Genomic DNA, 23,560 nt, shown 5'->3' on the forward strand with positions numbered 1-23,560 from the left:
TTAAGTGGGTTGTGGCAGCTTCTGCCCCCTTGCAAGAGTCTCTATGAAAATTCTATAACCTCAACCCATTGGTGTCAGTAGAATCTCTCTAGGAGCCCGATAGCTTCTGTCTGTGTCTTGGCTTTTATGACCTAGAGATGTTTCCAAGTTCTGGGGCTTCAACTCTTGATGCGTATAATACTCAGTAAAATAAAGCTCTGAACAAATTATAAATGGTTGGGAAGAGAAATAAATAATTATGATGTAATTAGAGACATTCATTTTGGGGAGTTCCCTCCCTCTACTATGACTTGTGTAGTATTTCAGATGTGTCTAGAAGCCTCCTGTTTCCAGAAATATGTCAATAGGGCATTTGGAAAATGTCTTTGAACTGACTCCTGCTCTTCAGAGAATGCGTAATCCTCTTCTTCATCTGTTCTGTTCTAATTTGTTGATGCTCTGAACCTGTGTGAGGGCACAGTAATGTAAACATTTGTAGACAGTATATGTAGACAGTAATATGGAAAGATTAGGAGTCTTGGTATTAGGGTTTTTGAACTGGGAGTTATTTATTTTTAAAATATTTATTTATTTATTTATTTATTTATTTATTTATTTATTTATTTAAGAGAGAGAGAGAGAGAGAGAGAATGAGCAGTGAGGGAGAGGGAGAAGGAGTAGATTGCTCATTGGGAGCCCAATGTGGTGCTCGATCCCAGGACCCTGAGATCATGACCCGAGCTGAAGGCAAGACACTTAACCAATGAGCCACCCAGGCACCCCTGCACTGGGAGTTTTTTAAATGAATAATCTTCTTTAATCTTTATTTTTTATTTTTTTTTTATTTATTATTATTATTTTTTTTAATCTTTATTTTTTAAAGCAGGATAAACATTGGCAATTGACTAAGTTGATGAATTAGCCTGGTATATGAGTTGCTTTTAGTCATATAATATAGAAACCAAGAGTATTAGACATCCTCTTGGCATAGTTTTAAAGGTTAACAAAGAAGTACTCTTAATTAGTTGATTTACTTGGAATTCTTTCTTTCAGCTTTTTGCCTGAATTCATCAGTGGAGACTTTGATTCTATTAGGCCTGAAGTTAAAGAATATTATGCCATTAAGGTAAACTACAAACACTTTTATATTTAAGATCTCATATGGTTGCTTTTCCTGTGTTCTTTCTGGCTTCCTTGGTGTATGTGTAGGGATTTAGAAACTCTTTGGATATTTAAAAACAAAGTTTATAGCAATTTTAATACACATTCAAATAGAAATTTAGAAAATGACAAGTGGAAGCAGTCTAAGTAATTCCATCACCATCTGATAATCATTAATGCTTTAGTCCTTTAAGCATATATATTTTAAATGAGTCTGTAGTTTATATAGGCTCATTTAATAATATACTATTGCTGCCTATAACCTCATTGGTTAATATATATTTTTCACAAGTCATTTTTAATTTCCTTTAATGAATATACTGTGTTTAATTTAACCAATTCCCAATTGAGTTATATTTAAGTTATGTCTTATTTTTTGCATTGTGAACTAATAAAAACATCCTTGTACATGAATGTTTATAAAAATGCATAATTCTGTCCCCAGAATTGAGAACCACAGTTTTTTTCTTTAATTTTAGTTTTCTTGAAACCATTATTACTGTGTTCTGTATAAAACTATTCATTACAATGTGAAATTAATGATGACACACAGCTTATTAAAGCATTCATTTTATCACTACTATTGTGAAAACCTTCCAGAGATCCTTACTACTACTAAGAATATGTATATGATCTAATTGAGAGTGATAGAAGGCACATAGGACGGTATTACAGTAATTAATAACAAGTTTTCACTGGTTTTAGAGGACAATGCAGTGTTTTTAAAATAAAAATTGTAGCCTCAGCAATTCTTTGAACCACAACATCATCCTCTGTGTTATTCTAAACCAGCATTAGCAAATCACACATAATTGTAAAAGAAACAGCAATTACTGAGATAAAAATGTAAATTCTTTATAAAGCGTGGGGATGGGTGAGATAAATTCATAAAGAAGAAAGGGAGGAAACCTTTCATAGGAAGGAAAGAAAGAACTGAGAGAGGATAGGAAGGAAAAAGAAAAGAAAGAAAAGAAAAGAAAGGAAGGAAAGGAAGGAAAGAAGTAACAGAATCAAACGCGCACAAGGAAGAAGGAATCCCGGAGTCCCTCCCTTCCTGCCCCACTCCCACATCTCACGCACTCCCTCCTCCCTCCCCTCCCACCTAACTACCCTCCCTAACACTCCCTAACCACATAAATCAGACCAAAGACAATCATGATTCTAGATAGGGAAGCAAAGTTATGAAGGTTATAATGCACAGGCTGTTATAATTTGAAAATTCTGGGGCTGGCAGTGAATTGCAGATCTGGGCATGTTCCCTCTGCCCACCAGCTGATCAGACTCTCCATCAGCAGATGAAGACTGTTCCCAAGTCAGTGTCTGATATTCATGCACAATTACTTCAACATTGGCATCTTTGTGTTCATTCCCCACAGTCTCCCTTCTCATTAACTCCATACCTCAACCTCATTGGGATGGAAAGCCCTCAGCCTTGCTTACAACGAAAGTTTTACATAGTCTAGATATTAATCATATCTTTGGAAGTGGAAGAAACAGCAGGAGAGGCAGGAACAAGCAGACTTAGAAACAAGTTGAAGATCGGGCCAGATGTGACTTTCCTCCCCCTGTCTTAAATGCTGCTGGCTTGACAGAACTGGAAGTGTCAGTCTGGTCATTCCCATCCAAGATGGGGAAATAACAGAAAAGAAGGGGAACCCAGCTCCTTAATTTCTAAATGCAGTAAGATGAGGTCAAGCATAAAGGAAGATTTTGAGTTAACTACTATTTGATGAATTTCTCCTATAACTTCTGCTTCAGTTTTTTAACCTCAAAGCTAATTTATATATATAAAATTTATATTGAGATTTAATTTTTAAAGTAAAATTAGCTAATCTAATAATTCCTACATTGTGTAATTACAAATTGACATAGTACAATGCAGCTTTTTCAAGTATTGATGGGAATCATGGATTTTGAACTTCTCTGATCTGTTCCCAGAGGGGCATCAGTGATGTCTTTTATATAGCTAATGTGCCCTGTATAACACATGGTGAGTGTTTAGCCTCAGTTTTAATAATGATGCTAATGACAACAAGTTAATGCAGCATCCCACACAATTCATATAAGCCATTATCTCCAATTTAAGCAGTCTTTAAGCTGCTCTTCTACAAATGAAAGAAGGTGTGTCTGCCTTCAAATACACTTTTTTTTACCCCTCCTACTTGATATGAGTTTTCAGTGAAGCTGAAACTGGGGCTCTAGTGAAGAAAGTAAAATAAAGAAGTAATTTAAAACGCTGAAAGTTTGTTAAAAATGATGAAGTGGGTTTTATAGCCAACATTTATCCACACAGTTTTCTCCCCCAGTAGATATGTCTTTGACTTAAAGGAAAAACTCAGGTTTACATGAGTATATAAAACTTTATTTTTCATTTTTTAATTTAATTTTATTTTGTTAAAGATCTTATTTATTGAGAGAGAGTGTGGTGAGCAAAACATAAGTAGTGGGAGGGGCAGAGGGAGAGGGAAAAGCAGACTCCCTATGGGGCTGGATCCCAGGACTCTGAGATCAGGACCAGACCTGAAACCAGATGCTTAACTGACTAAGCCACCCAGGCGATCCTGATTGTATAAAACTTTAAATTGGTTTTCTTGCCTAATTTCTGAGAACTTTATAACTTTATATTTTAGTATATGAAGTATTTGTCCGCTTTTAAACAGAATATTTTATATCCCAGATCTTGCCATCTGTAATAATTATCTGTTGTTGTTATGGAATAAATTATTCTAAATTTTAGCAGCTTGAAACAGCAAGCAATTTTTATTTCACATATTCTCTCCAGGTAAGGAATATGGAAGTTGATTAACTAGGTGCTTCTGGCTCAAGGTTTCTCATGAGGTTATAATGTAGCTGGGTTTTTCAGTACTCTCAGAGGCTCCCCTGGGGCTACAGAATTCTGTTCTAAGATTATTCATATAGTTGCCAATTGGTCTCACTGGCTACTATTTCTCAGTGGTTAGAGATTGGAGACTTTAGTTCTTTGCCACTGGGCTGCTCACAGCATGGCAGGTTGCTTTCCAGAGAAGAGAGTGAGAAGAACATGTGTGCAAGACAGCCAGTCCAAGACAGAAGTAGCTGTCTGTTTGTGACCTAATTTCAGCAGTGATATACCATTTTACCATCTCTTCTACAATGCTGGGTACATACAGACCAACCTGGGTACAATGAGGGATCAAATGGCACAAGGTTATTAATACCAGATGGCAGGAATCCTTGGTAGCCATCTTGGAGGCTGGCTTCCACACCATCTGACTTTGTTCTGATAAAGCCTGCATGTTGGGCAGGGAGAAAGATGTTTTAAGGACATTATAATAAATTCTTGGTCTTTACTTAATAATTTGTAAGAAGGAAGAAGAAAACAGCCGTTAGCCTTTTCTCTTTGATTCTTCTTCATATATATAACCTGCTTCAAGCAAAGTTACAAACCAACAGTCCAATCATTACTCTTTATGTTCATAGGCCTTATTATTTATTCCTTTGGGTTTTGGACAAGTAGGGGGCAGTTAAGTCCACCACTTGATTCCATATGGTCCATAGGAATGCATATGATATGCCTTTTTAAATTTACTCCGTAAAGTTTTCCTTTTCAGATGGAGATGTAAACTCTTTATGTTCCTCCTTTTGCCCCTGTGCCTGAGTTCCTCCCTGAGTGGCTTGTGAATATTAGCTCAGAATGAAGAATGTCTCTTACAGATTTTCCCCTTGATATTTTTGTTTATGTATTACTCTCTGAGTCAGTGTTCCTTGATTGAAGGCTAGAATCCTGTATTTCAGCCTTCTTCATTACCCAATCCGTCATACCCACATTTATTTTAGTTTCTTGAGAACTTTTGAAGAAACTGTTATATCTTGTAACACCTGATAAATGCTTTGATTGATATGTGATCTGTGGGGTCTTCTCTAGATACAGGAAGGAGATTTTAAAACATGCTTTCTTCATATTTAGGAGATTAAGGGACTAGTTGCTGTATTTCAAATGCCTTAAAGAGCCACAGAATAATAAGTTTTTTCCAAAAATGTAGGTATATAGAATAGATGAAAATATATGGTAAATAAAATAAAAATGTACAATAACTTAAAATATAATAAAAAATCAAATAATGTTATATAGCCCAGTTTCCTGCTGAAAAAGCTAAGACCCATAAAGTTTACATGACTCAAAACAAAATGGTAGGACTAGTCAGAGACAGCTCTTGGGTCAATATCCATGTCTTCTATAAAAAGAATTTTGTTAAAACTGGGACTCTGCTGCCACTAGTGCTTGTCAGCACATTGTATCTTTGGCCTGTTAGGCAAGTTGCTTGCACAAGGTATTTAGCATCTCTGGGAATGAATGCCAGTGTCACTATCAACAGGATAATAGTCATTGTGTTAACCATTCACTGTACCTTCACATTTGCATCATGTCACTCACTTCTACTCAATTCTAGGGTGGCAGTAGTTGGGCCAGACCAAGAATGACCAAGCAAACAAAGAAGTTATTAAATTATATAAAATCAATTTATTGGACATAGGATTGAGCCAAGATAGAATGTTGAAGAACAAAGGTGATTTGGTAATAGAAAATTAGCAAGAGGATAGGTAGCCTATAAGTATATGAATGTCTTCCTTTGTGCTACTGATGAGTATTTTGGCATTCCAGAAAGTGTTACTATAAACAGAAGGCCACGTGAATATAACTCTTATAGTAAGTTGGGAATAGGACTCTAGATCTAACTTCTGTTATTATATTCTCTGTTAATCCTTCCAAGTCTTGGAATATCACAATATGGTATCCTAACAGTGGCTGAAAGTACTAGAACATGGTGTGGACCAAAGACTGTGATAGAACTTCAGTTACAAAAGCAAGACTTGATTGAAAACATACTATGAACCCAGTATATATGATGAATGAGACTAGCAGAAAGGTTGGGATGATGCTAAACCAATTACAGACATAACAAGATCATTTTAGGCCACCAGGTAGTTCTAACACTGTAAATTCAGGAGTAGAGATAGAGATCCACACATATGATTGTCTCCTTGTCTTTCATTATATCTTTTTCACAATTGGGAAAGATAAGATTTTTTTTTGAATTATTGAAGAATATATTAAATCAGTGTTTTCAGTGAGGTTTTCCCATTGTTCTCTAACACTGGCATGGCCATACCCAAATTTTTGAAGACTACTCTTGAAAGACAAGGGTAGTATGTCTAAACTTTTTTAACCTGTGCTCTTTTTCATAACTATAAGATATTATAAGTGTTATATACAATAAAAAGTTGCTCATCATTTTATATCTCATCTTAATGGCTGTTACCTCTATAAATGTTTGTTCTATTTTTGGAGACTGGGATTTTGGGTTCAAATATCACTTTTCCCAGTAAGAATAATGGGATCGGCTTCTGGTTAACATTTGAATAGAATGTCTGATTTTCGTAAGTGGACTACAAATGTTAAGAAATATATATTAGTTGTGTATTAATTCCAATGTAAAGATGAGGACACTGATTCTCAAATAGTGGGGATGTCAGGTAGATCTAAATGTAGTTACTTAGGCAGAGATGTCAAATAACTACTTATTCTTGGCTATTAGTACTGTACATTTTGGTTTTGGGATTTTTATTAAAAAAACATTATGTTTTCCTGAAATAACTGTGTGAATTATTTTTTGAGTTGCTAGCTTATGAATGTGGAAGTCTTACTAAGGCAGGTGAAATTAAATCAGGCCTGGCTTTCTCAGACACTTGTAAAAATGATCATATAATGTTATACATGTAGAAGTACTCTAAAAGTGCTAAAGCACTATTTTAAAATAAAGTGGTAGTATTTTGTTTTACTTTCTAAAAGAGTTTACATAAGAGCTTTTTTAAAATAACTATTCTCAGTAATACTGCTTTTAAAAAGATTTCAATCCATTTATTTCCGTAAGTGTACAATTTATGAACCCAGATTTAATAAATTAGAATAAAAATTACTGAAAACATCATTTTGAGTTTGATAATGCCTCAGTGTGAGTTATATTTAAATTTCACAGAATCAGGGACACCTGGGTGGCTCGGTGGTTAAGTGTCTGCCTTCGGCCCAGGGTGTGATCCCGGAGTTCCGGGATCGAGTCCCACATCAGGCTCCTACACGGAGCCTGCTTCTCCCTCTATCTGTATCTCTGCGCCTCTCTCTCTCTCTCTCATGAATAAATAAATAAAAATCTTAAAGAAATTTTCACAGAATCTCAGTAGATGTTTTTAATTGGGGATTAAAAACATCTTTATTGATCTCCTGAATTTCATGAACCTTATTATTCCCTCCTTCTAGCTGTGTGTCTTTCCCATTTCTGCCCAGCCACATGCCAACAACTTTTAGATAGGGTCAAATTAATTTAGAGATAATGGCAGAAGGGGCTGTTAGAAATTGTAAAACGTTAGCCAGTTTGACTATTATACCAGACAGAGGAAACTGTGTGAATATGTAAAGCTTAACTCCATTGATTGGTATATTTCTTTAAAAAATAAAAACCCCAGGTATAGTAGATTTTTAGGCTTGCACATTAAGACTGATTAGCATATGTTGAGGTATAAAGGGTCTATTAAGGGAATTGTAGACGGGCAGTTTCCACTGACAACTGAGTGACAGGTTCTTCACTTTATATTCTTAAAACAGGTTGGCTCTTCCTTATTAGCATCTCACCAGGGGAATGATGAGACAGGCAAGGATCTCTCTCCAATATACCTTAATTCTTAGGCTTGCGTCAGTCATAGTCCTTTCAGATTGACTTTATTTTAAATGGTCTACATTTTTCAAAGTCTGTTTTGTTGGAGTTTAACTTAATTTAGGCATTTAAAAAGGGGAAGTCTATGCCCCTACGTTTTTAAGAATTCCTGAGTGCTTCACAAATGACCTCGGCTGGCCCTCTGAACTGTCCTTATCCTACTGTGTGTTCTCTAGAACTGTGACTCTGTCTATTTCCACTCACTCGTGTGTGTCATGGGATGCACCTGCTCAGCAGTCTTTCACCTGTTTGGCTCCCCACCTCTATCTGTTGGGATTCCCTCCTTTGTACTTTTCTTGCTGAGCTTGATATGACTAATTTTTTCTTAATTTTCTTCCTTGATCTCTGTTAAGACATGATCTTCTGCAACCTGAATATGGTCATTAATCCTGGTATCCCTTGTAGGTAGTAGGTTCTTATCACAGTTTCTATGAAGCGGGTAGGTAGTCCCGCTTTAGAGCAGCAGACCATTGGTGCCACATAATACTCGATACAAAAAAGACTGCTGTAACCAAATGGACTTGTGAAATTTGACATTTTCTGTGCCCCTTTTGGAAATTCATGGACACTATCATTTTAAGGAAGTCTGCCAAAAATCTAATTTTGTTCACCTTTGTATTTCTCAGATGAGTTGAACCATGGAACACTTGCCCTTTACCTACCAACACCTAATGCGCATTGGCTTCTTGCTAGACTAAAATGTATTTGGATGATTATAATCTTATTTCACTGTTTCAGGTTTCTTCTTTTAAAAGTTGATAGGAAAAAATAATCAACACAATCTTGAAAACAACAGTGATAGCCACCAATGATTTTAAAGTGCTTACAACCTGCCAAATATTTTATATGTACTTTGAATTATAAATTCATTTATCCTTGCAACAGATTTCATTAGGTCAGAACTGTCATCCACACTTTACAGATGCAAGCACAAGGAGGTGGTACAACTTGCCCAAGCCTACGCAGCTAGGAAATGGTCAAGTGGGATCTAAAGGACCACCCTGGTGCCAGAATCTACAGTTTTTTTCTAACTATGCCATAATCCTTTAGTAGAAAGAAGGGAGTTTTTTCTTGAAGCAAAGTGAGGTTCAGGTTCCCATGCTGAGGAAGTTCTGTGGCTTCCTTTTCTCTGTGCAGCATTTAATTTCCCTTTCCCACTTCTACTTAGTTCTAGGTAATTGGGCAATGCTACCCTCCTGGACTACCTTCACTGCCTCTAGCTTTCTGCTTTTAGGAGACCTGGCAAGGAGCCCTGGTGGAGCCTCATTCTTTTCTTTGCATATTCAGAGTGGTTGTAAAGGACAGAGATCTGCTCTGGGTCTGGAGCCTTTAGAAACATTATAAAATAGAAGCTTATCCAGACATGCTACTTGAGGAAGAATCTCTCTAGCTCTTTGTTTTCAGGGGTTTCCAAGACCATCCCCAAACTCATGATTCAGTAAGAGGACCGACTCACAGGACTTGGCTTATAGTCATACGAGTGGCTGTGATTTTTTTATGTAATTGAAGTGTAACTGACACAGAATGATTTTTAAAAGATTTTATTTATTTGAGAGAGACAGAGCGAGTGCCAGGAACAGGGGGAAGGACAGAGGGAGAAGGAGAAGGAGAAGCAGCCTTCCCCGCTGAGCAGGGAGCCTGATAGGGGGCTGGACCCCGATAGGGGGTCCAGCCCCCAGGATCTTGAAATCATGACCTGAGCTGAAGGCAGACGTTTCACTGTCTGAGCCACCCAGGCACCCCAACATACAATGTTGTATTAGTTCCGGGTGTACAACATAGTGATTTGACAATTCCATCATCATGCAGTGCATGATGTAGTGCAACTGTAGTTATCATCTGTCACCAAGAAGGTTACTATAGTATTATTGAGTATATTCTCTGTGCTGTACTTTTTATTTCCATGATTGATTGATTGATTGATTGATTTAATGACTAGTTTGTACCTTCCCTTTCACCTATTTTATCCATCTCCCTAGGCACCCCCCCAGCCCTGCCATTGTCTCTTCTGGCAACCATCAATTTGTTCATCTGTATTTATTTATTTTTTATTTATTTATTTAATTTGTTTTTTAAAGATCTTATTTATTTATTCATGATAGACAGAGAGAGAGAGAGAGGCAGAGACACAGGCAGAGGGAGAAGCAGGCTCCATGCCCGGAGCCCGACACGGGGAGTGGGACTTGATCCCGGGACTCCAGGATCACGCCCTGGGCCAAAGGCAGGCGCCAAACCACTGAGCCACCCCGGGATCCCCTGTTCATCTGTATTTATGACTCTGTTTTTGTTCATTTGTATAGATTTCGTGTATAAGTGAAATCATACGATATTTGTCTCATCATTTCACTCAGCATGATACCCTTTATGTCCATCCATGTTGTTGTGAATAGCAAGATTTTTATGGCTGAGTAACATTCCATGTCTTCTTTATTTATTGCTGTATCCATGTACACTTAGGTCGCTTCTGTACCTTGGCTGTTGTGAATAATGTTGCATTTAACATAGGGGTGCATATCTCTTTTTAAATTAGTGTCTTTGTTTTCTTTGGGTAAATATCTAGAAGTGGAATTCCAGGATGATGCTGTGGTTGTTTTTTTAATCCTTTGAGGAATTTCCATTCTGTTATCCACAGAGGCTGCACCAATTTACATTCCCACCAACAGTGCGAGAGGGTTCCCTTTTCTTACATCCTCAGGAGTGCTTGTTTTTTCTTGCCTTTTCTGATACTAATCATGGCTGTAATTTATTACAGTGGAAGGATACAAAGTAGAATAAGCAAAAGGAAAAGGTAGATGTGGACAAAGTCTGTAGAAAACCAGTCACTAGTTCCAAGAGTTCTTTCCCAGTGGAGTCACACAGGATGTACTTAATCAAATTGTGACAATAAATGTGAGGTATCATCACTAGGGAAGGAAGCACAATGGCCAAAATATTACTGGAGGCACCCACACCCTCTGCATAGCATGTATCAAAATTCCAGACTCCCAGGAAGAAAACAAGCAGGTGCTCAGCATAAAATCATTGAATAAAACAATTTAGGCACTGTTAGTTTTTAAGAAAAAAAAATTTTTTTTAATATAGAGAACTATTTACCTTTCAGGTTCTCAGTTGGGAGCCAAGGGCCAACCTTGCAGGCAAAGCTTTTTTAGGATAACAGTCTGAAGCCTGCTATGTTGACACTTTTGGGCACTCTCTTCCAAAAGAACTCTGGCTCTGCTCTTAGGAGGAAAGCCATCATTTAAGACCCTATGCTGTTCTAAAAAGACTTTTGACTTCCATTAGTGGAAGTAGTGACTTTCTTGTTTGGAAGGCTATAGTTTTCATTCAATGCGATGTTGAAAGGAAAGGTTATCTTATAACACCCAGGCAAAAAAAAAAAACAAAACAAAAAACCACCCAGGCCAGTGAAGATTGCACTAGATGAGAATGTCTCTTTACGTTTGGAATCGAATGGAGAATTGCAACAAGGCTAAATTGCGTTTATTCTTTTTCTTTTATGCGTGATCTAGAAAACCAGAAGAACACTAAATTATATCAGGCAACCTGTTACTTAGGGTTTTTAAGAGTTTAATCATGTGACATTCTTGCTGAAGAAATCATTACTTGTAGGCTGTCATTTGATGATAAATCTTTTTAGTGGAAAAGTGAACTGTTTTTAGAAGGTTGGCAAATAAAATGGAAGGAGCAATCTACTATAGTATGCTTTATACAATAAAGAGGAAAGTGGGAAATGGTTATTTTGTGATTGCATTTCTACAGAGTAAAGACCATTTTCATACCTGTATCAAGGAACATAGATCATTTAGATTCCAAATGGCTTTATCTAACTAAACTTGAGAACAAGTTTGGGCTAATTTTAGATCTGTATCTTTGGTTATCCATAGTATATGTCATTTTGCCCTGTGCCTGCTATACTCTTGATCTGGCAGGCAGTTTCTTATTAGAGTTCCGGTCAGTTCATTTTAATGAATAATTATGGAAGCTCATTATTAATACTTTAACATATCCAATTTTTAGAAGACTCTTGAATATATCTCCCCAAAATATTTTTAAGTGTTTATCTTGCTTACATACAATAAGAAAGGCAACGTTAGCAGTAAATAGGGGGAAATAAAGTGTGTGAGAGCCAGAATTTTAAGACTCCATAAACTCTTATTGTTGCTTAAAAATAAAACTCTTATCATTGCTTATTTACAAAAAGAATGCATGTCAGTATTCTAATATGATGGGGTAGTAAATTATTTCATGTTTTCAGAACCAACTTGAAAGAAAATCTTTGATAGCTTCTTGCCTCCTTTCTTATACTCTGTTGATTGACACTTATTTCCCTTTCAAAAAATATCCATTTCTCTCATACTGTCCTTGAGCCCCTCAGTCCTCAATCTGATGAACCAATTCCTGTTTCATCCCAGCTTCACACTCCAGAATTATCTTTCTCTTCCCTTGCTCTCCAACAAAGTTCTCTTTCTCTTTATGAAAGTGATTTCTCTTTGCTTATTAAGAAGCAAGTATAGCAATTAAATTAATTCACAGTAAGAAATTCATGATGAATTTTCTTTCCTACTGTTATATTTTAAGAAACTCTTTACCCTCCTATGCTACTAGTGGGAATATGTATTTTTATATCCCTCTTAGAAAGCACCCTGGCAGCATATATCAAAGATCATAAACTTTCTTACAGTTTTCCCAGTAATTTCATTTTCTAGTAAGCTAATTCTAAGAAAATAAACTGAAAGGGACTCATACACAAAGATATTGATCTTATGGGTAAGTTTAATAGCAGAAGAAAAAGCGAATTGTCATGAATATAATGATAAATATAGTGATAATATGATGAATTAGGAAAGCAGAGAAAAGGAGAGATAGATAGCTAAGCATTCCTTGCCCATTTTCAGGTGTCTGAGGTCTCTAAGCCTTGGACTACTATGGAAGCAGCATGGAGTTGGGCAGGAGTCATGAAAGATTTTCAGGTATTTAAAATACTGGAGAAAACCAACTAAATCAAGGTTCAAAATAAATTATAAAGGCATTTTTCTTCTTAAACCTCCCAAAATACCCAAAGTTTAATTAAGCAGGGTTGAGTACAAAGCATGGTTGGTTAAGAGTATGGGCTTCAGATCACATAGAATGTCCTCAACAGCTGTGTGACCTTGGGTAAGTTATTTAATCTCTCCAAACTTCACTCTGCATATCTTAAATGTGATAATTACATTCACCTTATAAGGGTATTGTGGGGATTCAAGAACATAACTCCTGTGAAGTGACTAAAACCTTCTATAACAAAACGTCTACTGAAATACTAGTTATAAATGTTATTAATTTATAATTTATAATTTTATAATTTATAATTTTATATATTTAGTTGTAAATTAATTATAATTTTATGATTTTATAATTTTAATTAATAGTTACATACATATTGCATTTAATTATCCTAGGTGAGAGGCTATATGCAAGCCACTCCAAATAAATATTCAGGATTGGTGTGCATGGTACCTAGGAGAAAATAACACTTCTGAATTCTTAACCTTATAAACTCAGCCCATAAAGTTACAATAGAAGTCTCAGAGCCCCATAAAATCTCTTCAGGGTAATTTGCACAAGTCCTTTCTTGTCCTGGGTAGATGGATGGGCACCAAATGACTTCACCTAAAATGAATAAGCTAATCGCAGATTTGGGAATGCTTTCACCAGACTTAACTCCTTGCCTCTTGTTTTAATGAGGCCAAGTCTCTCTGTGGATATAGTGTATAAAATAACAATTGATATGTTATTGTAATTTTTGTCAAAGGATCTGTTTTTTTTTCCTATTAAAGAGTTTTAGAGGAGTCAGCATCAGATAACTTCATAGGTTTTATGTGTGCTAAATGTGAAAACTCATTAACTTATATTAGTTAAATTTTTGGCAAACAGTAAATTAAGTAATCGAGAATGACATTCTAACAGCTTTTGCATTGGTCTTTTGCAGTTAGGTTGATTATTGACACTCATTGCCTCGTAATAATTTCTTTTAGTTGTCAGTAAATTCTAAAATAGTTTGGTAAGCATCCACAAAAAGTTCTTGGGAGAATATTGACAATGTGTGGCTTACTCTAGTAATCTTTGACGTGAGGTGGTCTGACTATACCATCTGATGTTTCTGGAGATTCTTCTGAAGTGCTGTGGTGAGCATTTACTGGGTTCATCCCAGTACCCAGAACTGTATGTGCATTATCATGTGGAACCTCAAGATTTTAGGGGCACCTAGGTGGCTCAGTAGTTGAGCGTCTGCCTTTGGCTCAGGTCGTGATCCCAGGATCCTGGGATCAAGTTCCACATCAGGCTACCTGCAGGGAGCCTGCCTCTCCCTCTACCTCTCTCTCTCTGCCTCTCATGAATAAATAAAATCTGTGGTTTTACCATGATTAGGATCATGCACTACACATATTCCATATATTTTTGTGTTTGCTATAACTATCAATGTTGGCAGTATTAAAAAATTGAAGTGAGCTCTTGTCATTCTAGGGCATATTCTGAACACTGTTTATTGCTAAACTTTTGAGTCCCTAATATCAGTTGATTTTTTTGTCATTTGTCTTTCTCTTAAGGAATAAATTACAACTCATTCAAAAGTATTCCAAATTATTTATGTAGTACTTCATACTGCTTCATTTCTTAGCCTCCGTGTACATTAGTAATTCTCTTTCCCTCTTTGGATGTTAATTTTGTTAACATTGTTGGATTTTCATTTGCTTAATTGCATATAAAACACTAATATTTGTCACCACTTGAAGAGTCTGTATTAGTTATGCCCTAAAACAAAAGTGTTACATGAGTTTCTTATGGCAGCAGTAGCATAATACCTTTGAAAAAATAACGACAATGCTGCATTTCTATTAGATTTGTTGTCTAAGGCTTGTCCACGTTTATGTTTTAGAGAAGCATGCCATGAAGGGAGTGGTGGTTGTATCCGTCCATCATTTGTCTGTCCATCAGACTTCTATTGAGTGCTTAACATGACCAATATTGTCCTAGTGAAATGCAGAGGTTAGTTTCTGGATACTCAAGGAGCATTGAGTCTTCCTCTCCTGACTGGAGATCATGTATTCCCAAAGTAGTAGGCAAAGATTTTGCTAGATGAGAATTTTTGCCTGTGTATGTGATCTGTTCCACCTCAGTTCATTTGCTCCATGAGTGCACTCATGTGTAAAGTTCTACTTCCTTTTACTTAAGTTTGCTTCTTCTTTATATTCACTCTCCTCAAATCTGCTAAATTATCATGTTGACAATAGGATTAATTTACCTTATTTGTAACTTTTTTACATCTTTCTGCGCCTTTAATACTTGCTTTTAAATTTTGATTTCCTGGACCTTAAAGCACCTATCTTTTTAATATGAACTATTTCCTTGATGTTGTGAACTATTTCTGTTTCTTAGTACATGTGTTCTATTAGAATATGATTCTCAAAAGTGCAGTATTTTGATGTTCATTATACCTCTATGGAGAACCTAATGTAATCAATCAGTAATTTTCTGAGTAGGTTTCTCATTGCAGTGTATTACAGTTGGCTCTAGTTTAGAGTGTAGCTTAGCCCCAAAACCAAAATGGTATTTCTAAAGCCCACACTATCCCCATTATTCAACATAAGAAAGGAACAATTTATGAATGAATTGAAGACTGACTTTCTTTCAAGCTCTTACTGGATAGTAGTGGAGTATGGCTAGGAGTTTCTCAGTATAGAAAGAGGAGGAAAAGAAACCTCCCTATACCTTGCTGTCTTTCTTACATTCACACACACACATATTTATATTTTACATGTTTACTAATTATGATATTCATGGTTTTTATTTATCACTGGGCCATTAGTATCTGGTAGATTCCTACTTCCTTTGTATACAGTACAATTTGTTAAAACAGTATATAGAGAGTAAGCCCCTAAAAAGAGGTTGGCTGGGCCTCTGATAATTTATTTATAATTAAATGTTTTTTTAAAAGATTTTATTTATTTTTAGAGACAGAGAGAGGCAGAGACATAGGCAGAGGGTGAAGCAATCTCCCTGTGGGGAGCCTGATGCAGGACTTGATCCCAGGACCTCAGGATCACGATCTGAGCCAAAGGCAGATGCTCAACCAGCTGAGCCACGTAGGCACTACTTTGAACTTATACTCAGTTCTCCTTACTTTGCCTTTTATGTTTGGTTGTGGTTTGGAAGGCATGGGGTGGGCGTTGTTGTTCCTTATCTTCAGAAGACACTTTTTAGGTTAGAACAAAATTAGAATAGCCTTGATATTTATGCGGCCTGAAATTTTTGACATCGATCCAAATCTTTTCTGTTTGAATTCTGGCATAAAACAAAATTAATAAAATGTAATATTAAAAAAAATCATCTTGAAAAAGTGATGTGTCCATAAAGGGAACTTATTATTAGAACTGAGTTATTTATTTATTTATTTATTTATTTATTTATTTATTTATTTATTTATTTATTTTCTCTGAGTTATTTGAATTTCTAGTTGTATAATAACAAAAACTTTACAAGGCAGGTGCATAGAATGAGATTGGAGCCACCTACTGGCTCATAAAGTAGTAATTTCTGTCCTAAAAAATATATTCTAAGCAACTACAGAAAGTTGAAGACAGTAGTAGTTGAAACAGAAGTTTCCACCCTAACATTGGTATGTTAAAGCTGTTTTAAAGAGTTTTGGAGATGTCTGGATGGCTTGGCAGTTGAACGTCTGCCTTCAGCTCGGGGAGTGATCCTGGGGTCCTGGGATCGAGTTCCGCATTGGGCTCCCCATAGGGAGCCTGCTTCTCTCTCTGCCTAGGTCTCTGCCTCTCTCTGTGTGTCTCTCATGAATAAATAAATAAAATCTTTTTTATTTTATGTAGCTTATGCTTTGGAAGGTTTCTGTATAAACTGAGGGTTTCTGATGTATAGATGTATCAGCTAATATTAGAAACCATTTATTAGAAAGTAATGTACTTATTGGACCAAATTTCTTAGCTTTTATATCCTGAGTTCTTGTCTTAGTGTGAGTTTTTGTTTGTTTTTTTAAACATCTAACCCTGTGAAATTCTTCACAGAACTCAGTGCTTCTGACTCCAATAAATGAAGTCAATTCTATATCATAAATAATTATAAATAGATGTTAATGTATAATAAATGAGCATCACTTGATACCTTACAGCATTTCTGCATTTTTCCTTGTCTGCTGGATTTGGATAGTTTCTCTTTGGTTTTACATTTCTCCTCTTTTAGATTTTAATATGTTATTATAAGACCCAGGAAACAGTAAAAACATCTGTAGTTGGCCAAAGGCCTGGGCTTTGGCTGATACTTTGTATTGCAGGTCTCCTGTCTAGGTGTTGTAAGCTGCCCTGTGAGGGCTACTGGGGCTATTTACACTTCCAGTGAATTCGTTTTTAATCAGTGATGAGATTAGAATCATTTAAACTCATAAAAATTCTAAGTTCTGGGTTTAGATAGAGTCTGAATTTTTCAATTCTGGTAATTTGCCTCCATGTTATGACTCACGCTTTTCTTTGTGCCTGTCTTAAATTGATGAGATAAAGCCTTGCTCGTATGTTTCAGAAAATCTCACACGTTTTCTCGAGATACCATTCTTGTGGAACCAACTATGATGTCATATGACCTTTTTGTGTCAGATATCTAGATATTTATTCCCACCTCACGAGAGTAAGGCAGTAAGATTTCTAGATGTGCATTATTGCACCCAGCTATCCAGGGATTCACAAATCAATTTAAATCTCTCATTTTCATTTTCTTAATCTACATAATACTATAGTGGGATAGATTATTTCTTCGGTTCTCATTCACTATAATTTTTCCTATGGATCTGTGTTGATTCTGTGAAGATAAACAATGGTTTATTAATCATCTTTATATTATTGCTGTTTCTGTTTGCCTTTTTCATTTCATTTCTTTTTGCTGGAACGATTATATCTTCATCTCTAAAAACAGGAAGGTGATTTCCCATTGTTAAAATGCAGTATTTAGCAATAAGATACCAAGCTCTCTTACCCCTTTGCCAGCATAGGTTTTTATTCCTCCAGAGTATTAGTTAAACATTATCAGTTACTTACAATGTAGCAGACTGGTGCCATGCACTAGAAATAGTAATGCATGAAACATAATTCCTGTCCTTGGGGAACATTCAGTATAGTGATTTGTGTGCGTGTGTGTATCTGCATGTGTGTACGTGTGTGTGTGTGTGTGTGCGTGGTGACAATCTAATCTCCTCACCCCTGATAATATCCCTGTAGGTTCTATCATATTCTAACATCCCTTTTCAAGGAGTATTAGCCTGAGGCAAGTCAACTTCTTTATGCCCTCACTTGGTGACTGTAGTAAATTTCAATGTTCTCTTCAGGTCAGAAAAGTACATGTCAACCATTTTGTAAAGATGACATATACATCTTTTAGGGCATAATATATTTCTGAATGATGAGGAATTAATTTTTTCATTGGTCACTACCTTGTAGGACAGTAGTCATAAATGAATGAAGCCCAGGTTGAGCTTGACACATTTAGAGAGACCTTGAAGGTAAAGAAGAACCTTTAAATCTACTGAGAACGGTTCTTAGGATAATTTAGGACTCAGTATGGGTGTTTGGTATCCTTGAAAACTCTTTGAATGGCAACTTTATATACTGGATTATATTTAACTTCCCCTTACTCAGCTGTTTATGAGAGACCACGAATTGTTAAGTTCGTGAATTAAGAAGTCTCAAGTCCCATTGCACTCTGGTTTTACATGCCTTTGCCTTTGTAAGACATTGGAGGAAAAGGTGTCATTTCAGAAATATTGTTTCTCTCACTGTCTTGGTTCACGAGTGCCAACAAGCTGGCACTTTTGTGGCTTCATATTTATAAATATATTCCTGGCTTTTCACTAGGTAAGGTATCTAGTGTAGAAGAGGCAGAGACCATATAAATTTGCTTCATTATGTCTAAAAGATAATTCAAGAGACATATTTATGCAGGTATAGCTCTTCATGCCTCTTTTTACAGTGGGTAAGAAAGGTGCTATAAAGGAATTTTATAGAACAGCTGACTTGATTTTACTTAAAATATAGTTTTATCATTAGTTCAATATTAATATGAGTTTTTCCGGTTATGTAGGTAAACTTAGGTCTACTTAAAGAGGTTCAAACTTTTTTTAGAAATAGCTTTACTTTTAACTTCAGGTAGTTTTACTGTGAATATATTTTATAATACTTGTATCAGAGTCCTTATGTTAATTTCAAATGTCATCCCAGCAGTGATTCTTAAAGACCATTAATGTAGTGTAAATCTGCACTTTTGTTGAGTAAAGTGATTGTCATAATCAGACCATTATTGTGATATTCTAACCATTTCTGAGATGTCTTGTTATGTGAAATAAAAAAGATAATGATAATGATACTAATGATCAGGGTATAATATAAGCATAATAGGCTATGTCTATTGATACCTTATCTTTACTTTTATAGTGTTTTATCTTGTAAGGCTGTCATCATTATGTATTCTTACCTTTTCTCTTACTTTAAACACATAGGGATGTGAGATTATTTCAACGCCTGACCAAGACCATACTGACTTTACCAAGTGCCTTGAATTGCTCCAAAAAAAAATAGAAGAAAAAGACCTACAGGTAAGATCTACATCTTTTTTGGTGGTTAAGAGTCTTAGTGCCAAGGATGTAAAAGATCCTGCTTCAAGTTTTTACTCATTTGAAGTGATTAGTTATTCTAGTGCCAATGTTTTGGCTGTCAGATTTTTCCCATATGTTGCATAAATCTGTACTTAGCTGCCAAGTATTACTGTTTGCACTTAAATCAAAAGTCAGAGATCTAAATACCTTATAATGATGAAGTCACAAAATGGATGAAGCGGACTTTGATAAAGCAGTAAAACTGGCATCTCATTCTTGGCCTACAATGAGTAGCTACTTTTCATTTCTCATTCTTCATTTCCATGTAGACCTATGTGTGTTTTCTCTTTATATGTTTTCTCTTTTTAAATTCTGTATGGGCAGGTAAAACAAGAAAATATGGCCTATATTTGGCCCATGAGTTATCATTATAAACTCATACAAACAAACAAAACAGTCAACTTTTTAAGTCCAGGAGGAATCTGCTACTTGCATCTGTAGATTCTTTAAAGTATTCCTTAATGATTTTCACCTAGCGTTCAAGCATTTAATAATTAATTAGCTAAAATGCAAGCTTATATTTTATTACATTTTATAATCCTTTTTGATTATAAGAACAAAAGAATAAAATATGTAGTATTTTTTATTATGACATAAAATATTTTTTAAGTCAATGTTTAGTGACGATCAACAAAATAAACCTGAATCATTGAATGGCAGTTGACTATCCTTTTACTGACAGGGGCTGGAGAGTAAGCTGAGGTGCATAATCAAATGTGTAATTTTTAAACTAAGAAAAGTAGCAAATACCTTTATATATTAAAATGCTTTTTGATAGTACAAGTAACAAGAAATGCATTTCAACCTGGCCTCAATAGTCAGGCGAGATAAGGTAGTCTTATATACAGCTCAGTCAGATGTCCTGTCTGTTTCTTTTTCTGTCTTCACTCTGTGTTGTAGACTTTATCTCTGGTCTGGCTCCCCTGACTGCCTTCAGTGACCACGGTAGCAGCATTTTACCCCTTCACATGTAGGGGATTAAAGGAGCAGGGCAACACTTCCCATCATCATCATCAAACTTAAGTCCTGATATCCCTCTGTTAGGCTACTCTTGGTTTTGGCAACAGAGGATGAGAGTAACCTGATTATAGCAGGGGTTCAGATCCATCCGCAGGTCTCGTAAAGATTACATGACTAAGACATGGGGGGCAGGACAAGATAGATGTTGGAGAGGCACTTCAAGAAAAACTTACTCCCTCACAAAAGTTTTTCAAAGATTTCTTTTGGCATCTATTTACTAAGTTGAGATAGTAGATCATTTTCTCTCTTTGAAGATAAGCCTTGTTAATTATCCTAATTGACAAGTAGCACATTGTACAAACTGAACAAAAGTAATTGAGTGAACATTTCCCATCTCTGTTGTAGCTTGAACTATACCAAATGTATTGTGCTATTTCCAGAAATAAATTGCTATAATTAAATATTTGTTTAACGAAAACAGAACACAGCCCATTGAGAGTTACCTGCTTCATCCAGACATAGCTGATTTTGAGTTTCTTAGAAAAGAAATTATAAAATCTTCACAACTTGTGTTTCAGTTTTCCCAGCATCAACGCTGCTATTATTGGAAGCTGGGAATGCAATTATGTGTGTCAAATTGATAGTATCTGTAATACAGTATTTGGTCATTAAGTCTGAAAATAAAGAATCCTATCTCAAGCTCAACACTGAAATTCAGAGAGAGCCTCAGACTGGGGTAAGAGGGTAATCAAGTATGTATGATCTGTGAAACAAATCTGGTAAGGTCGTGGATGATCCAGTAGGGAGGACAGAATCAAGACCTGTTAGAGCAATCCTGCATTGAGCAGAAAGGACCAAACCCTCCTAGTCCCACTGTGCTTAATCAGGGCTGGAAGCTCTCAGGGAAGGGGGTGGCCTTGGTGGCCCACTGCACTGCATCTGAGAGTTCCAGTGGGCCATGACAGCCAGCGGCCCCCCTCACAGCCCTAATGAGTTCTTTCTGGGGAAGGGGGGCGGTGTAGGTTAGAAGGAGCAGTGCACTTCCACGGCTGCCGCAGGCCCCCAGCATGATTTAGACCCAACACATTCTCCAGCCTCATCTTGCACTACTTTTTCTCCTTGTTCATAAAGTATGACCTATTCCCTCTTCTTCTCTGCCTTGAGGTGTTGCCTCCTCTGCCTAGAATATTTTTGCACATCGCTTGAATATTTTTTGAATTTTTTCCTTCTCTTCTCCTATACCACAATGGCAGACTAGGTGATGTCATTAGGAGGACTTCTCTTCCCCATCTCTCCATGTTAGGTTCTGCTGCTCTGTGTGTCAGTACCCCTTTCATTCTCCTTCAAGGCAGTCTTAACACTTCCAGTAAATTTGTTGGTTATTTCTGTTTACGTGAAGCCTTTCTTCCCAGCCTGACCATACAGCTCACAAAGCTGGGCTGTTCACAACTGTACAGCAGCACCTTGCATGTAAAGGGTGCTTTGTGAATGTTGAGTCTCTGTTGTGTGCTGTGCGAGTGCCCAGGGGAGTTGAACACAACACAGTAGGGGGAAGGCTTCTTAGAGAAGGATTGGATGGCAGAGGGAAGAAGAGTGTTCAAGGATGGATGCCTTGGTGTACAGGGAGGATGGATAGCTCTTCAGCGAACCAATGGCAAGGAGTTTGAAGAGCATTAAGATGGACGACAATGTGATTAGTTTGCTGTTTTAAAAAGCATAGTTGGGTAAACTGAAGGCTCCATTTTTCACAATGAAAACCTTTAATATAACCTTCAGGTTATAGTAAATTTGATGGAGTATCTTTGAGCTTCCACTCGACTTGACATTTAACCTGGAGGTACATCGTTTCATCTGATCTAATGTAATAGCAAGAGAAAAGCAAGAAGAGAAAGATTAGCAAGGAAAATAATTAAAAGATGCCCCTCCACATATCCTCCTATGCCCAAGTGAGATCATCATGAAGACTATTAAAAATTGAAATGCACATGAACTATATAAAAAGATCCTTTATACTTCTCTACCTAATAAGTACCATCAAATTATCATACATTTCTGTTTTTCTACTTATTAAATTATAAATATGAATTTGTCATCTGTGTCTATATTTTATAGCAAGCTCTTGTTAATTACTAGCATTTACTTTAAAATATTAATTGCAAATAAAAGTAAAGTAATATCTAATATGTTAAAAAACTGTACTATGTAACATCGTAGAACTTTATAGAATTTGAATTAGCCTGTCCTTACCCTAAAGGAGCTTACTACCTAGAACATGTGATTAACTTTGAAAAATTTGCCTAAATCACCACATTTATTTATTTACTTATCTATTTTAAACCTGCTCACCCTCAACTTTTATTCTTTTGCAAAAGGGTTCACTGATACATGTGACTTTTTAATGCTTTGCTTTCATGTTACCACATTGTTTATCTGTAACTGAGTCATGAATAATACATTTTCAAGATGCCATCTGATATGACTGGATCTTCAAAGAGCACATATATTTTCTGATGTCATGATGCATGCTTGAGATCTAAACCTTTGAATTCAGTGGAAAACATTAAAAGCTATTGCTCCAACTTTCTAAAAATGTAAGATGCATGTTGTTTAGGAAGAAGCAGAAACAAATCCAGATTATAAGGCCCTTAGAATAACAGGCCTCCTAAAATACAGTTTAAGATATTTCCTACTATAATTTGATACCAGAATCATTACTTCAGTCTCTGAGGTTTTTAAACACAGATTTAATATGAGACAAAATTTGGGTGGAAAAGCTGTCATTAATTTCATTCACACTGTACGTGGTGTTGATTTAAACACATACTAGTTTTGGGATCCCTGGGTGGCTCAGCAGTTAAGTGTCTGCCTTCGGCTCAGGTTGTGATCCTGGAGTCCCAGGATTAAGTCCTGCATCACACTCCCTGCATGGAGCCTGCTTCTCCCTCTGCCTCTGTCTCTGCCTCTCTCTCTCTGTGTCTCTCATGAATAAATAAATAAAAATCTTTAAAAAAAAACA

At 36.2% G+C, this 23,560-nt stretch overlaps 1 protein-coding gene across 5 annotated transcripts in view; it reads left to right on the forward strand.

The window, feature by feature from the left end:
• Positions 1-23,560, forward strand: part of TPK1 (thiamin pyrophosphokinase 1) — a 325,794-nt gene that overhangs the window by 149,215 nt on the left and 153,019 nt on the right. For all 5 annotated transcript variants that reach the window (XM_038559277.1, XM_038559275.1, XM_038559278.1 and 2 more), the window contains exons 4-5: positions 1,033-1,105; positions 19,429-19,524. In XM_038559277.1, coding sequence (XP_038415205.1) covers positions 1,033-1,105; positions 19,429-19,524 — 169 coding nt within the window. The remainder of the gene's footprint in view (positions 1-1,032; positions 1,106-19,428; positions 19,525-23,560) is intronic.

The sequence above is a fragment of the Canis lupus genome, chromosome 16, assembly GCF_011100685.1.
Source record: "Canis lupus familiaris isolate Mischka breed German Shepherd chromosome 16, alternate assembly UU_Cfam_GSD_1.0, whole genome shotgun sequence".
Classification (NCBI taxonomy): domain Eukaryota; kingdom Metazoa; phylum Chordata; class Mammalia; order Carnivora; family Canidae; genus Canis; species Canis lupus.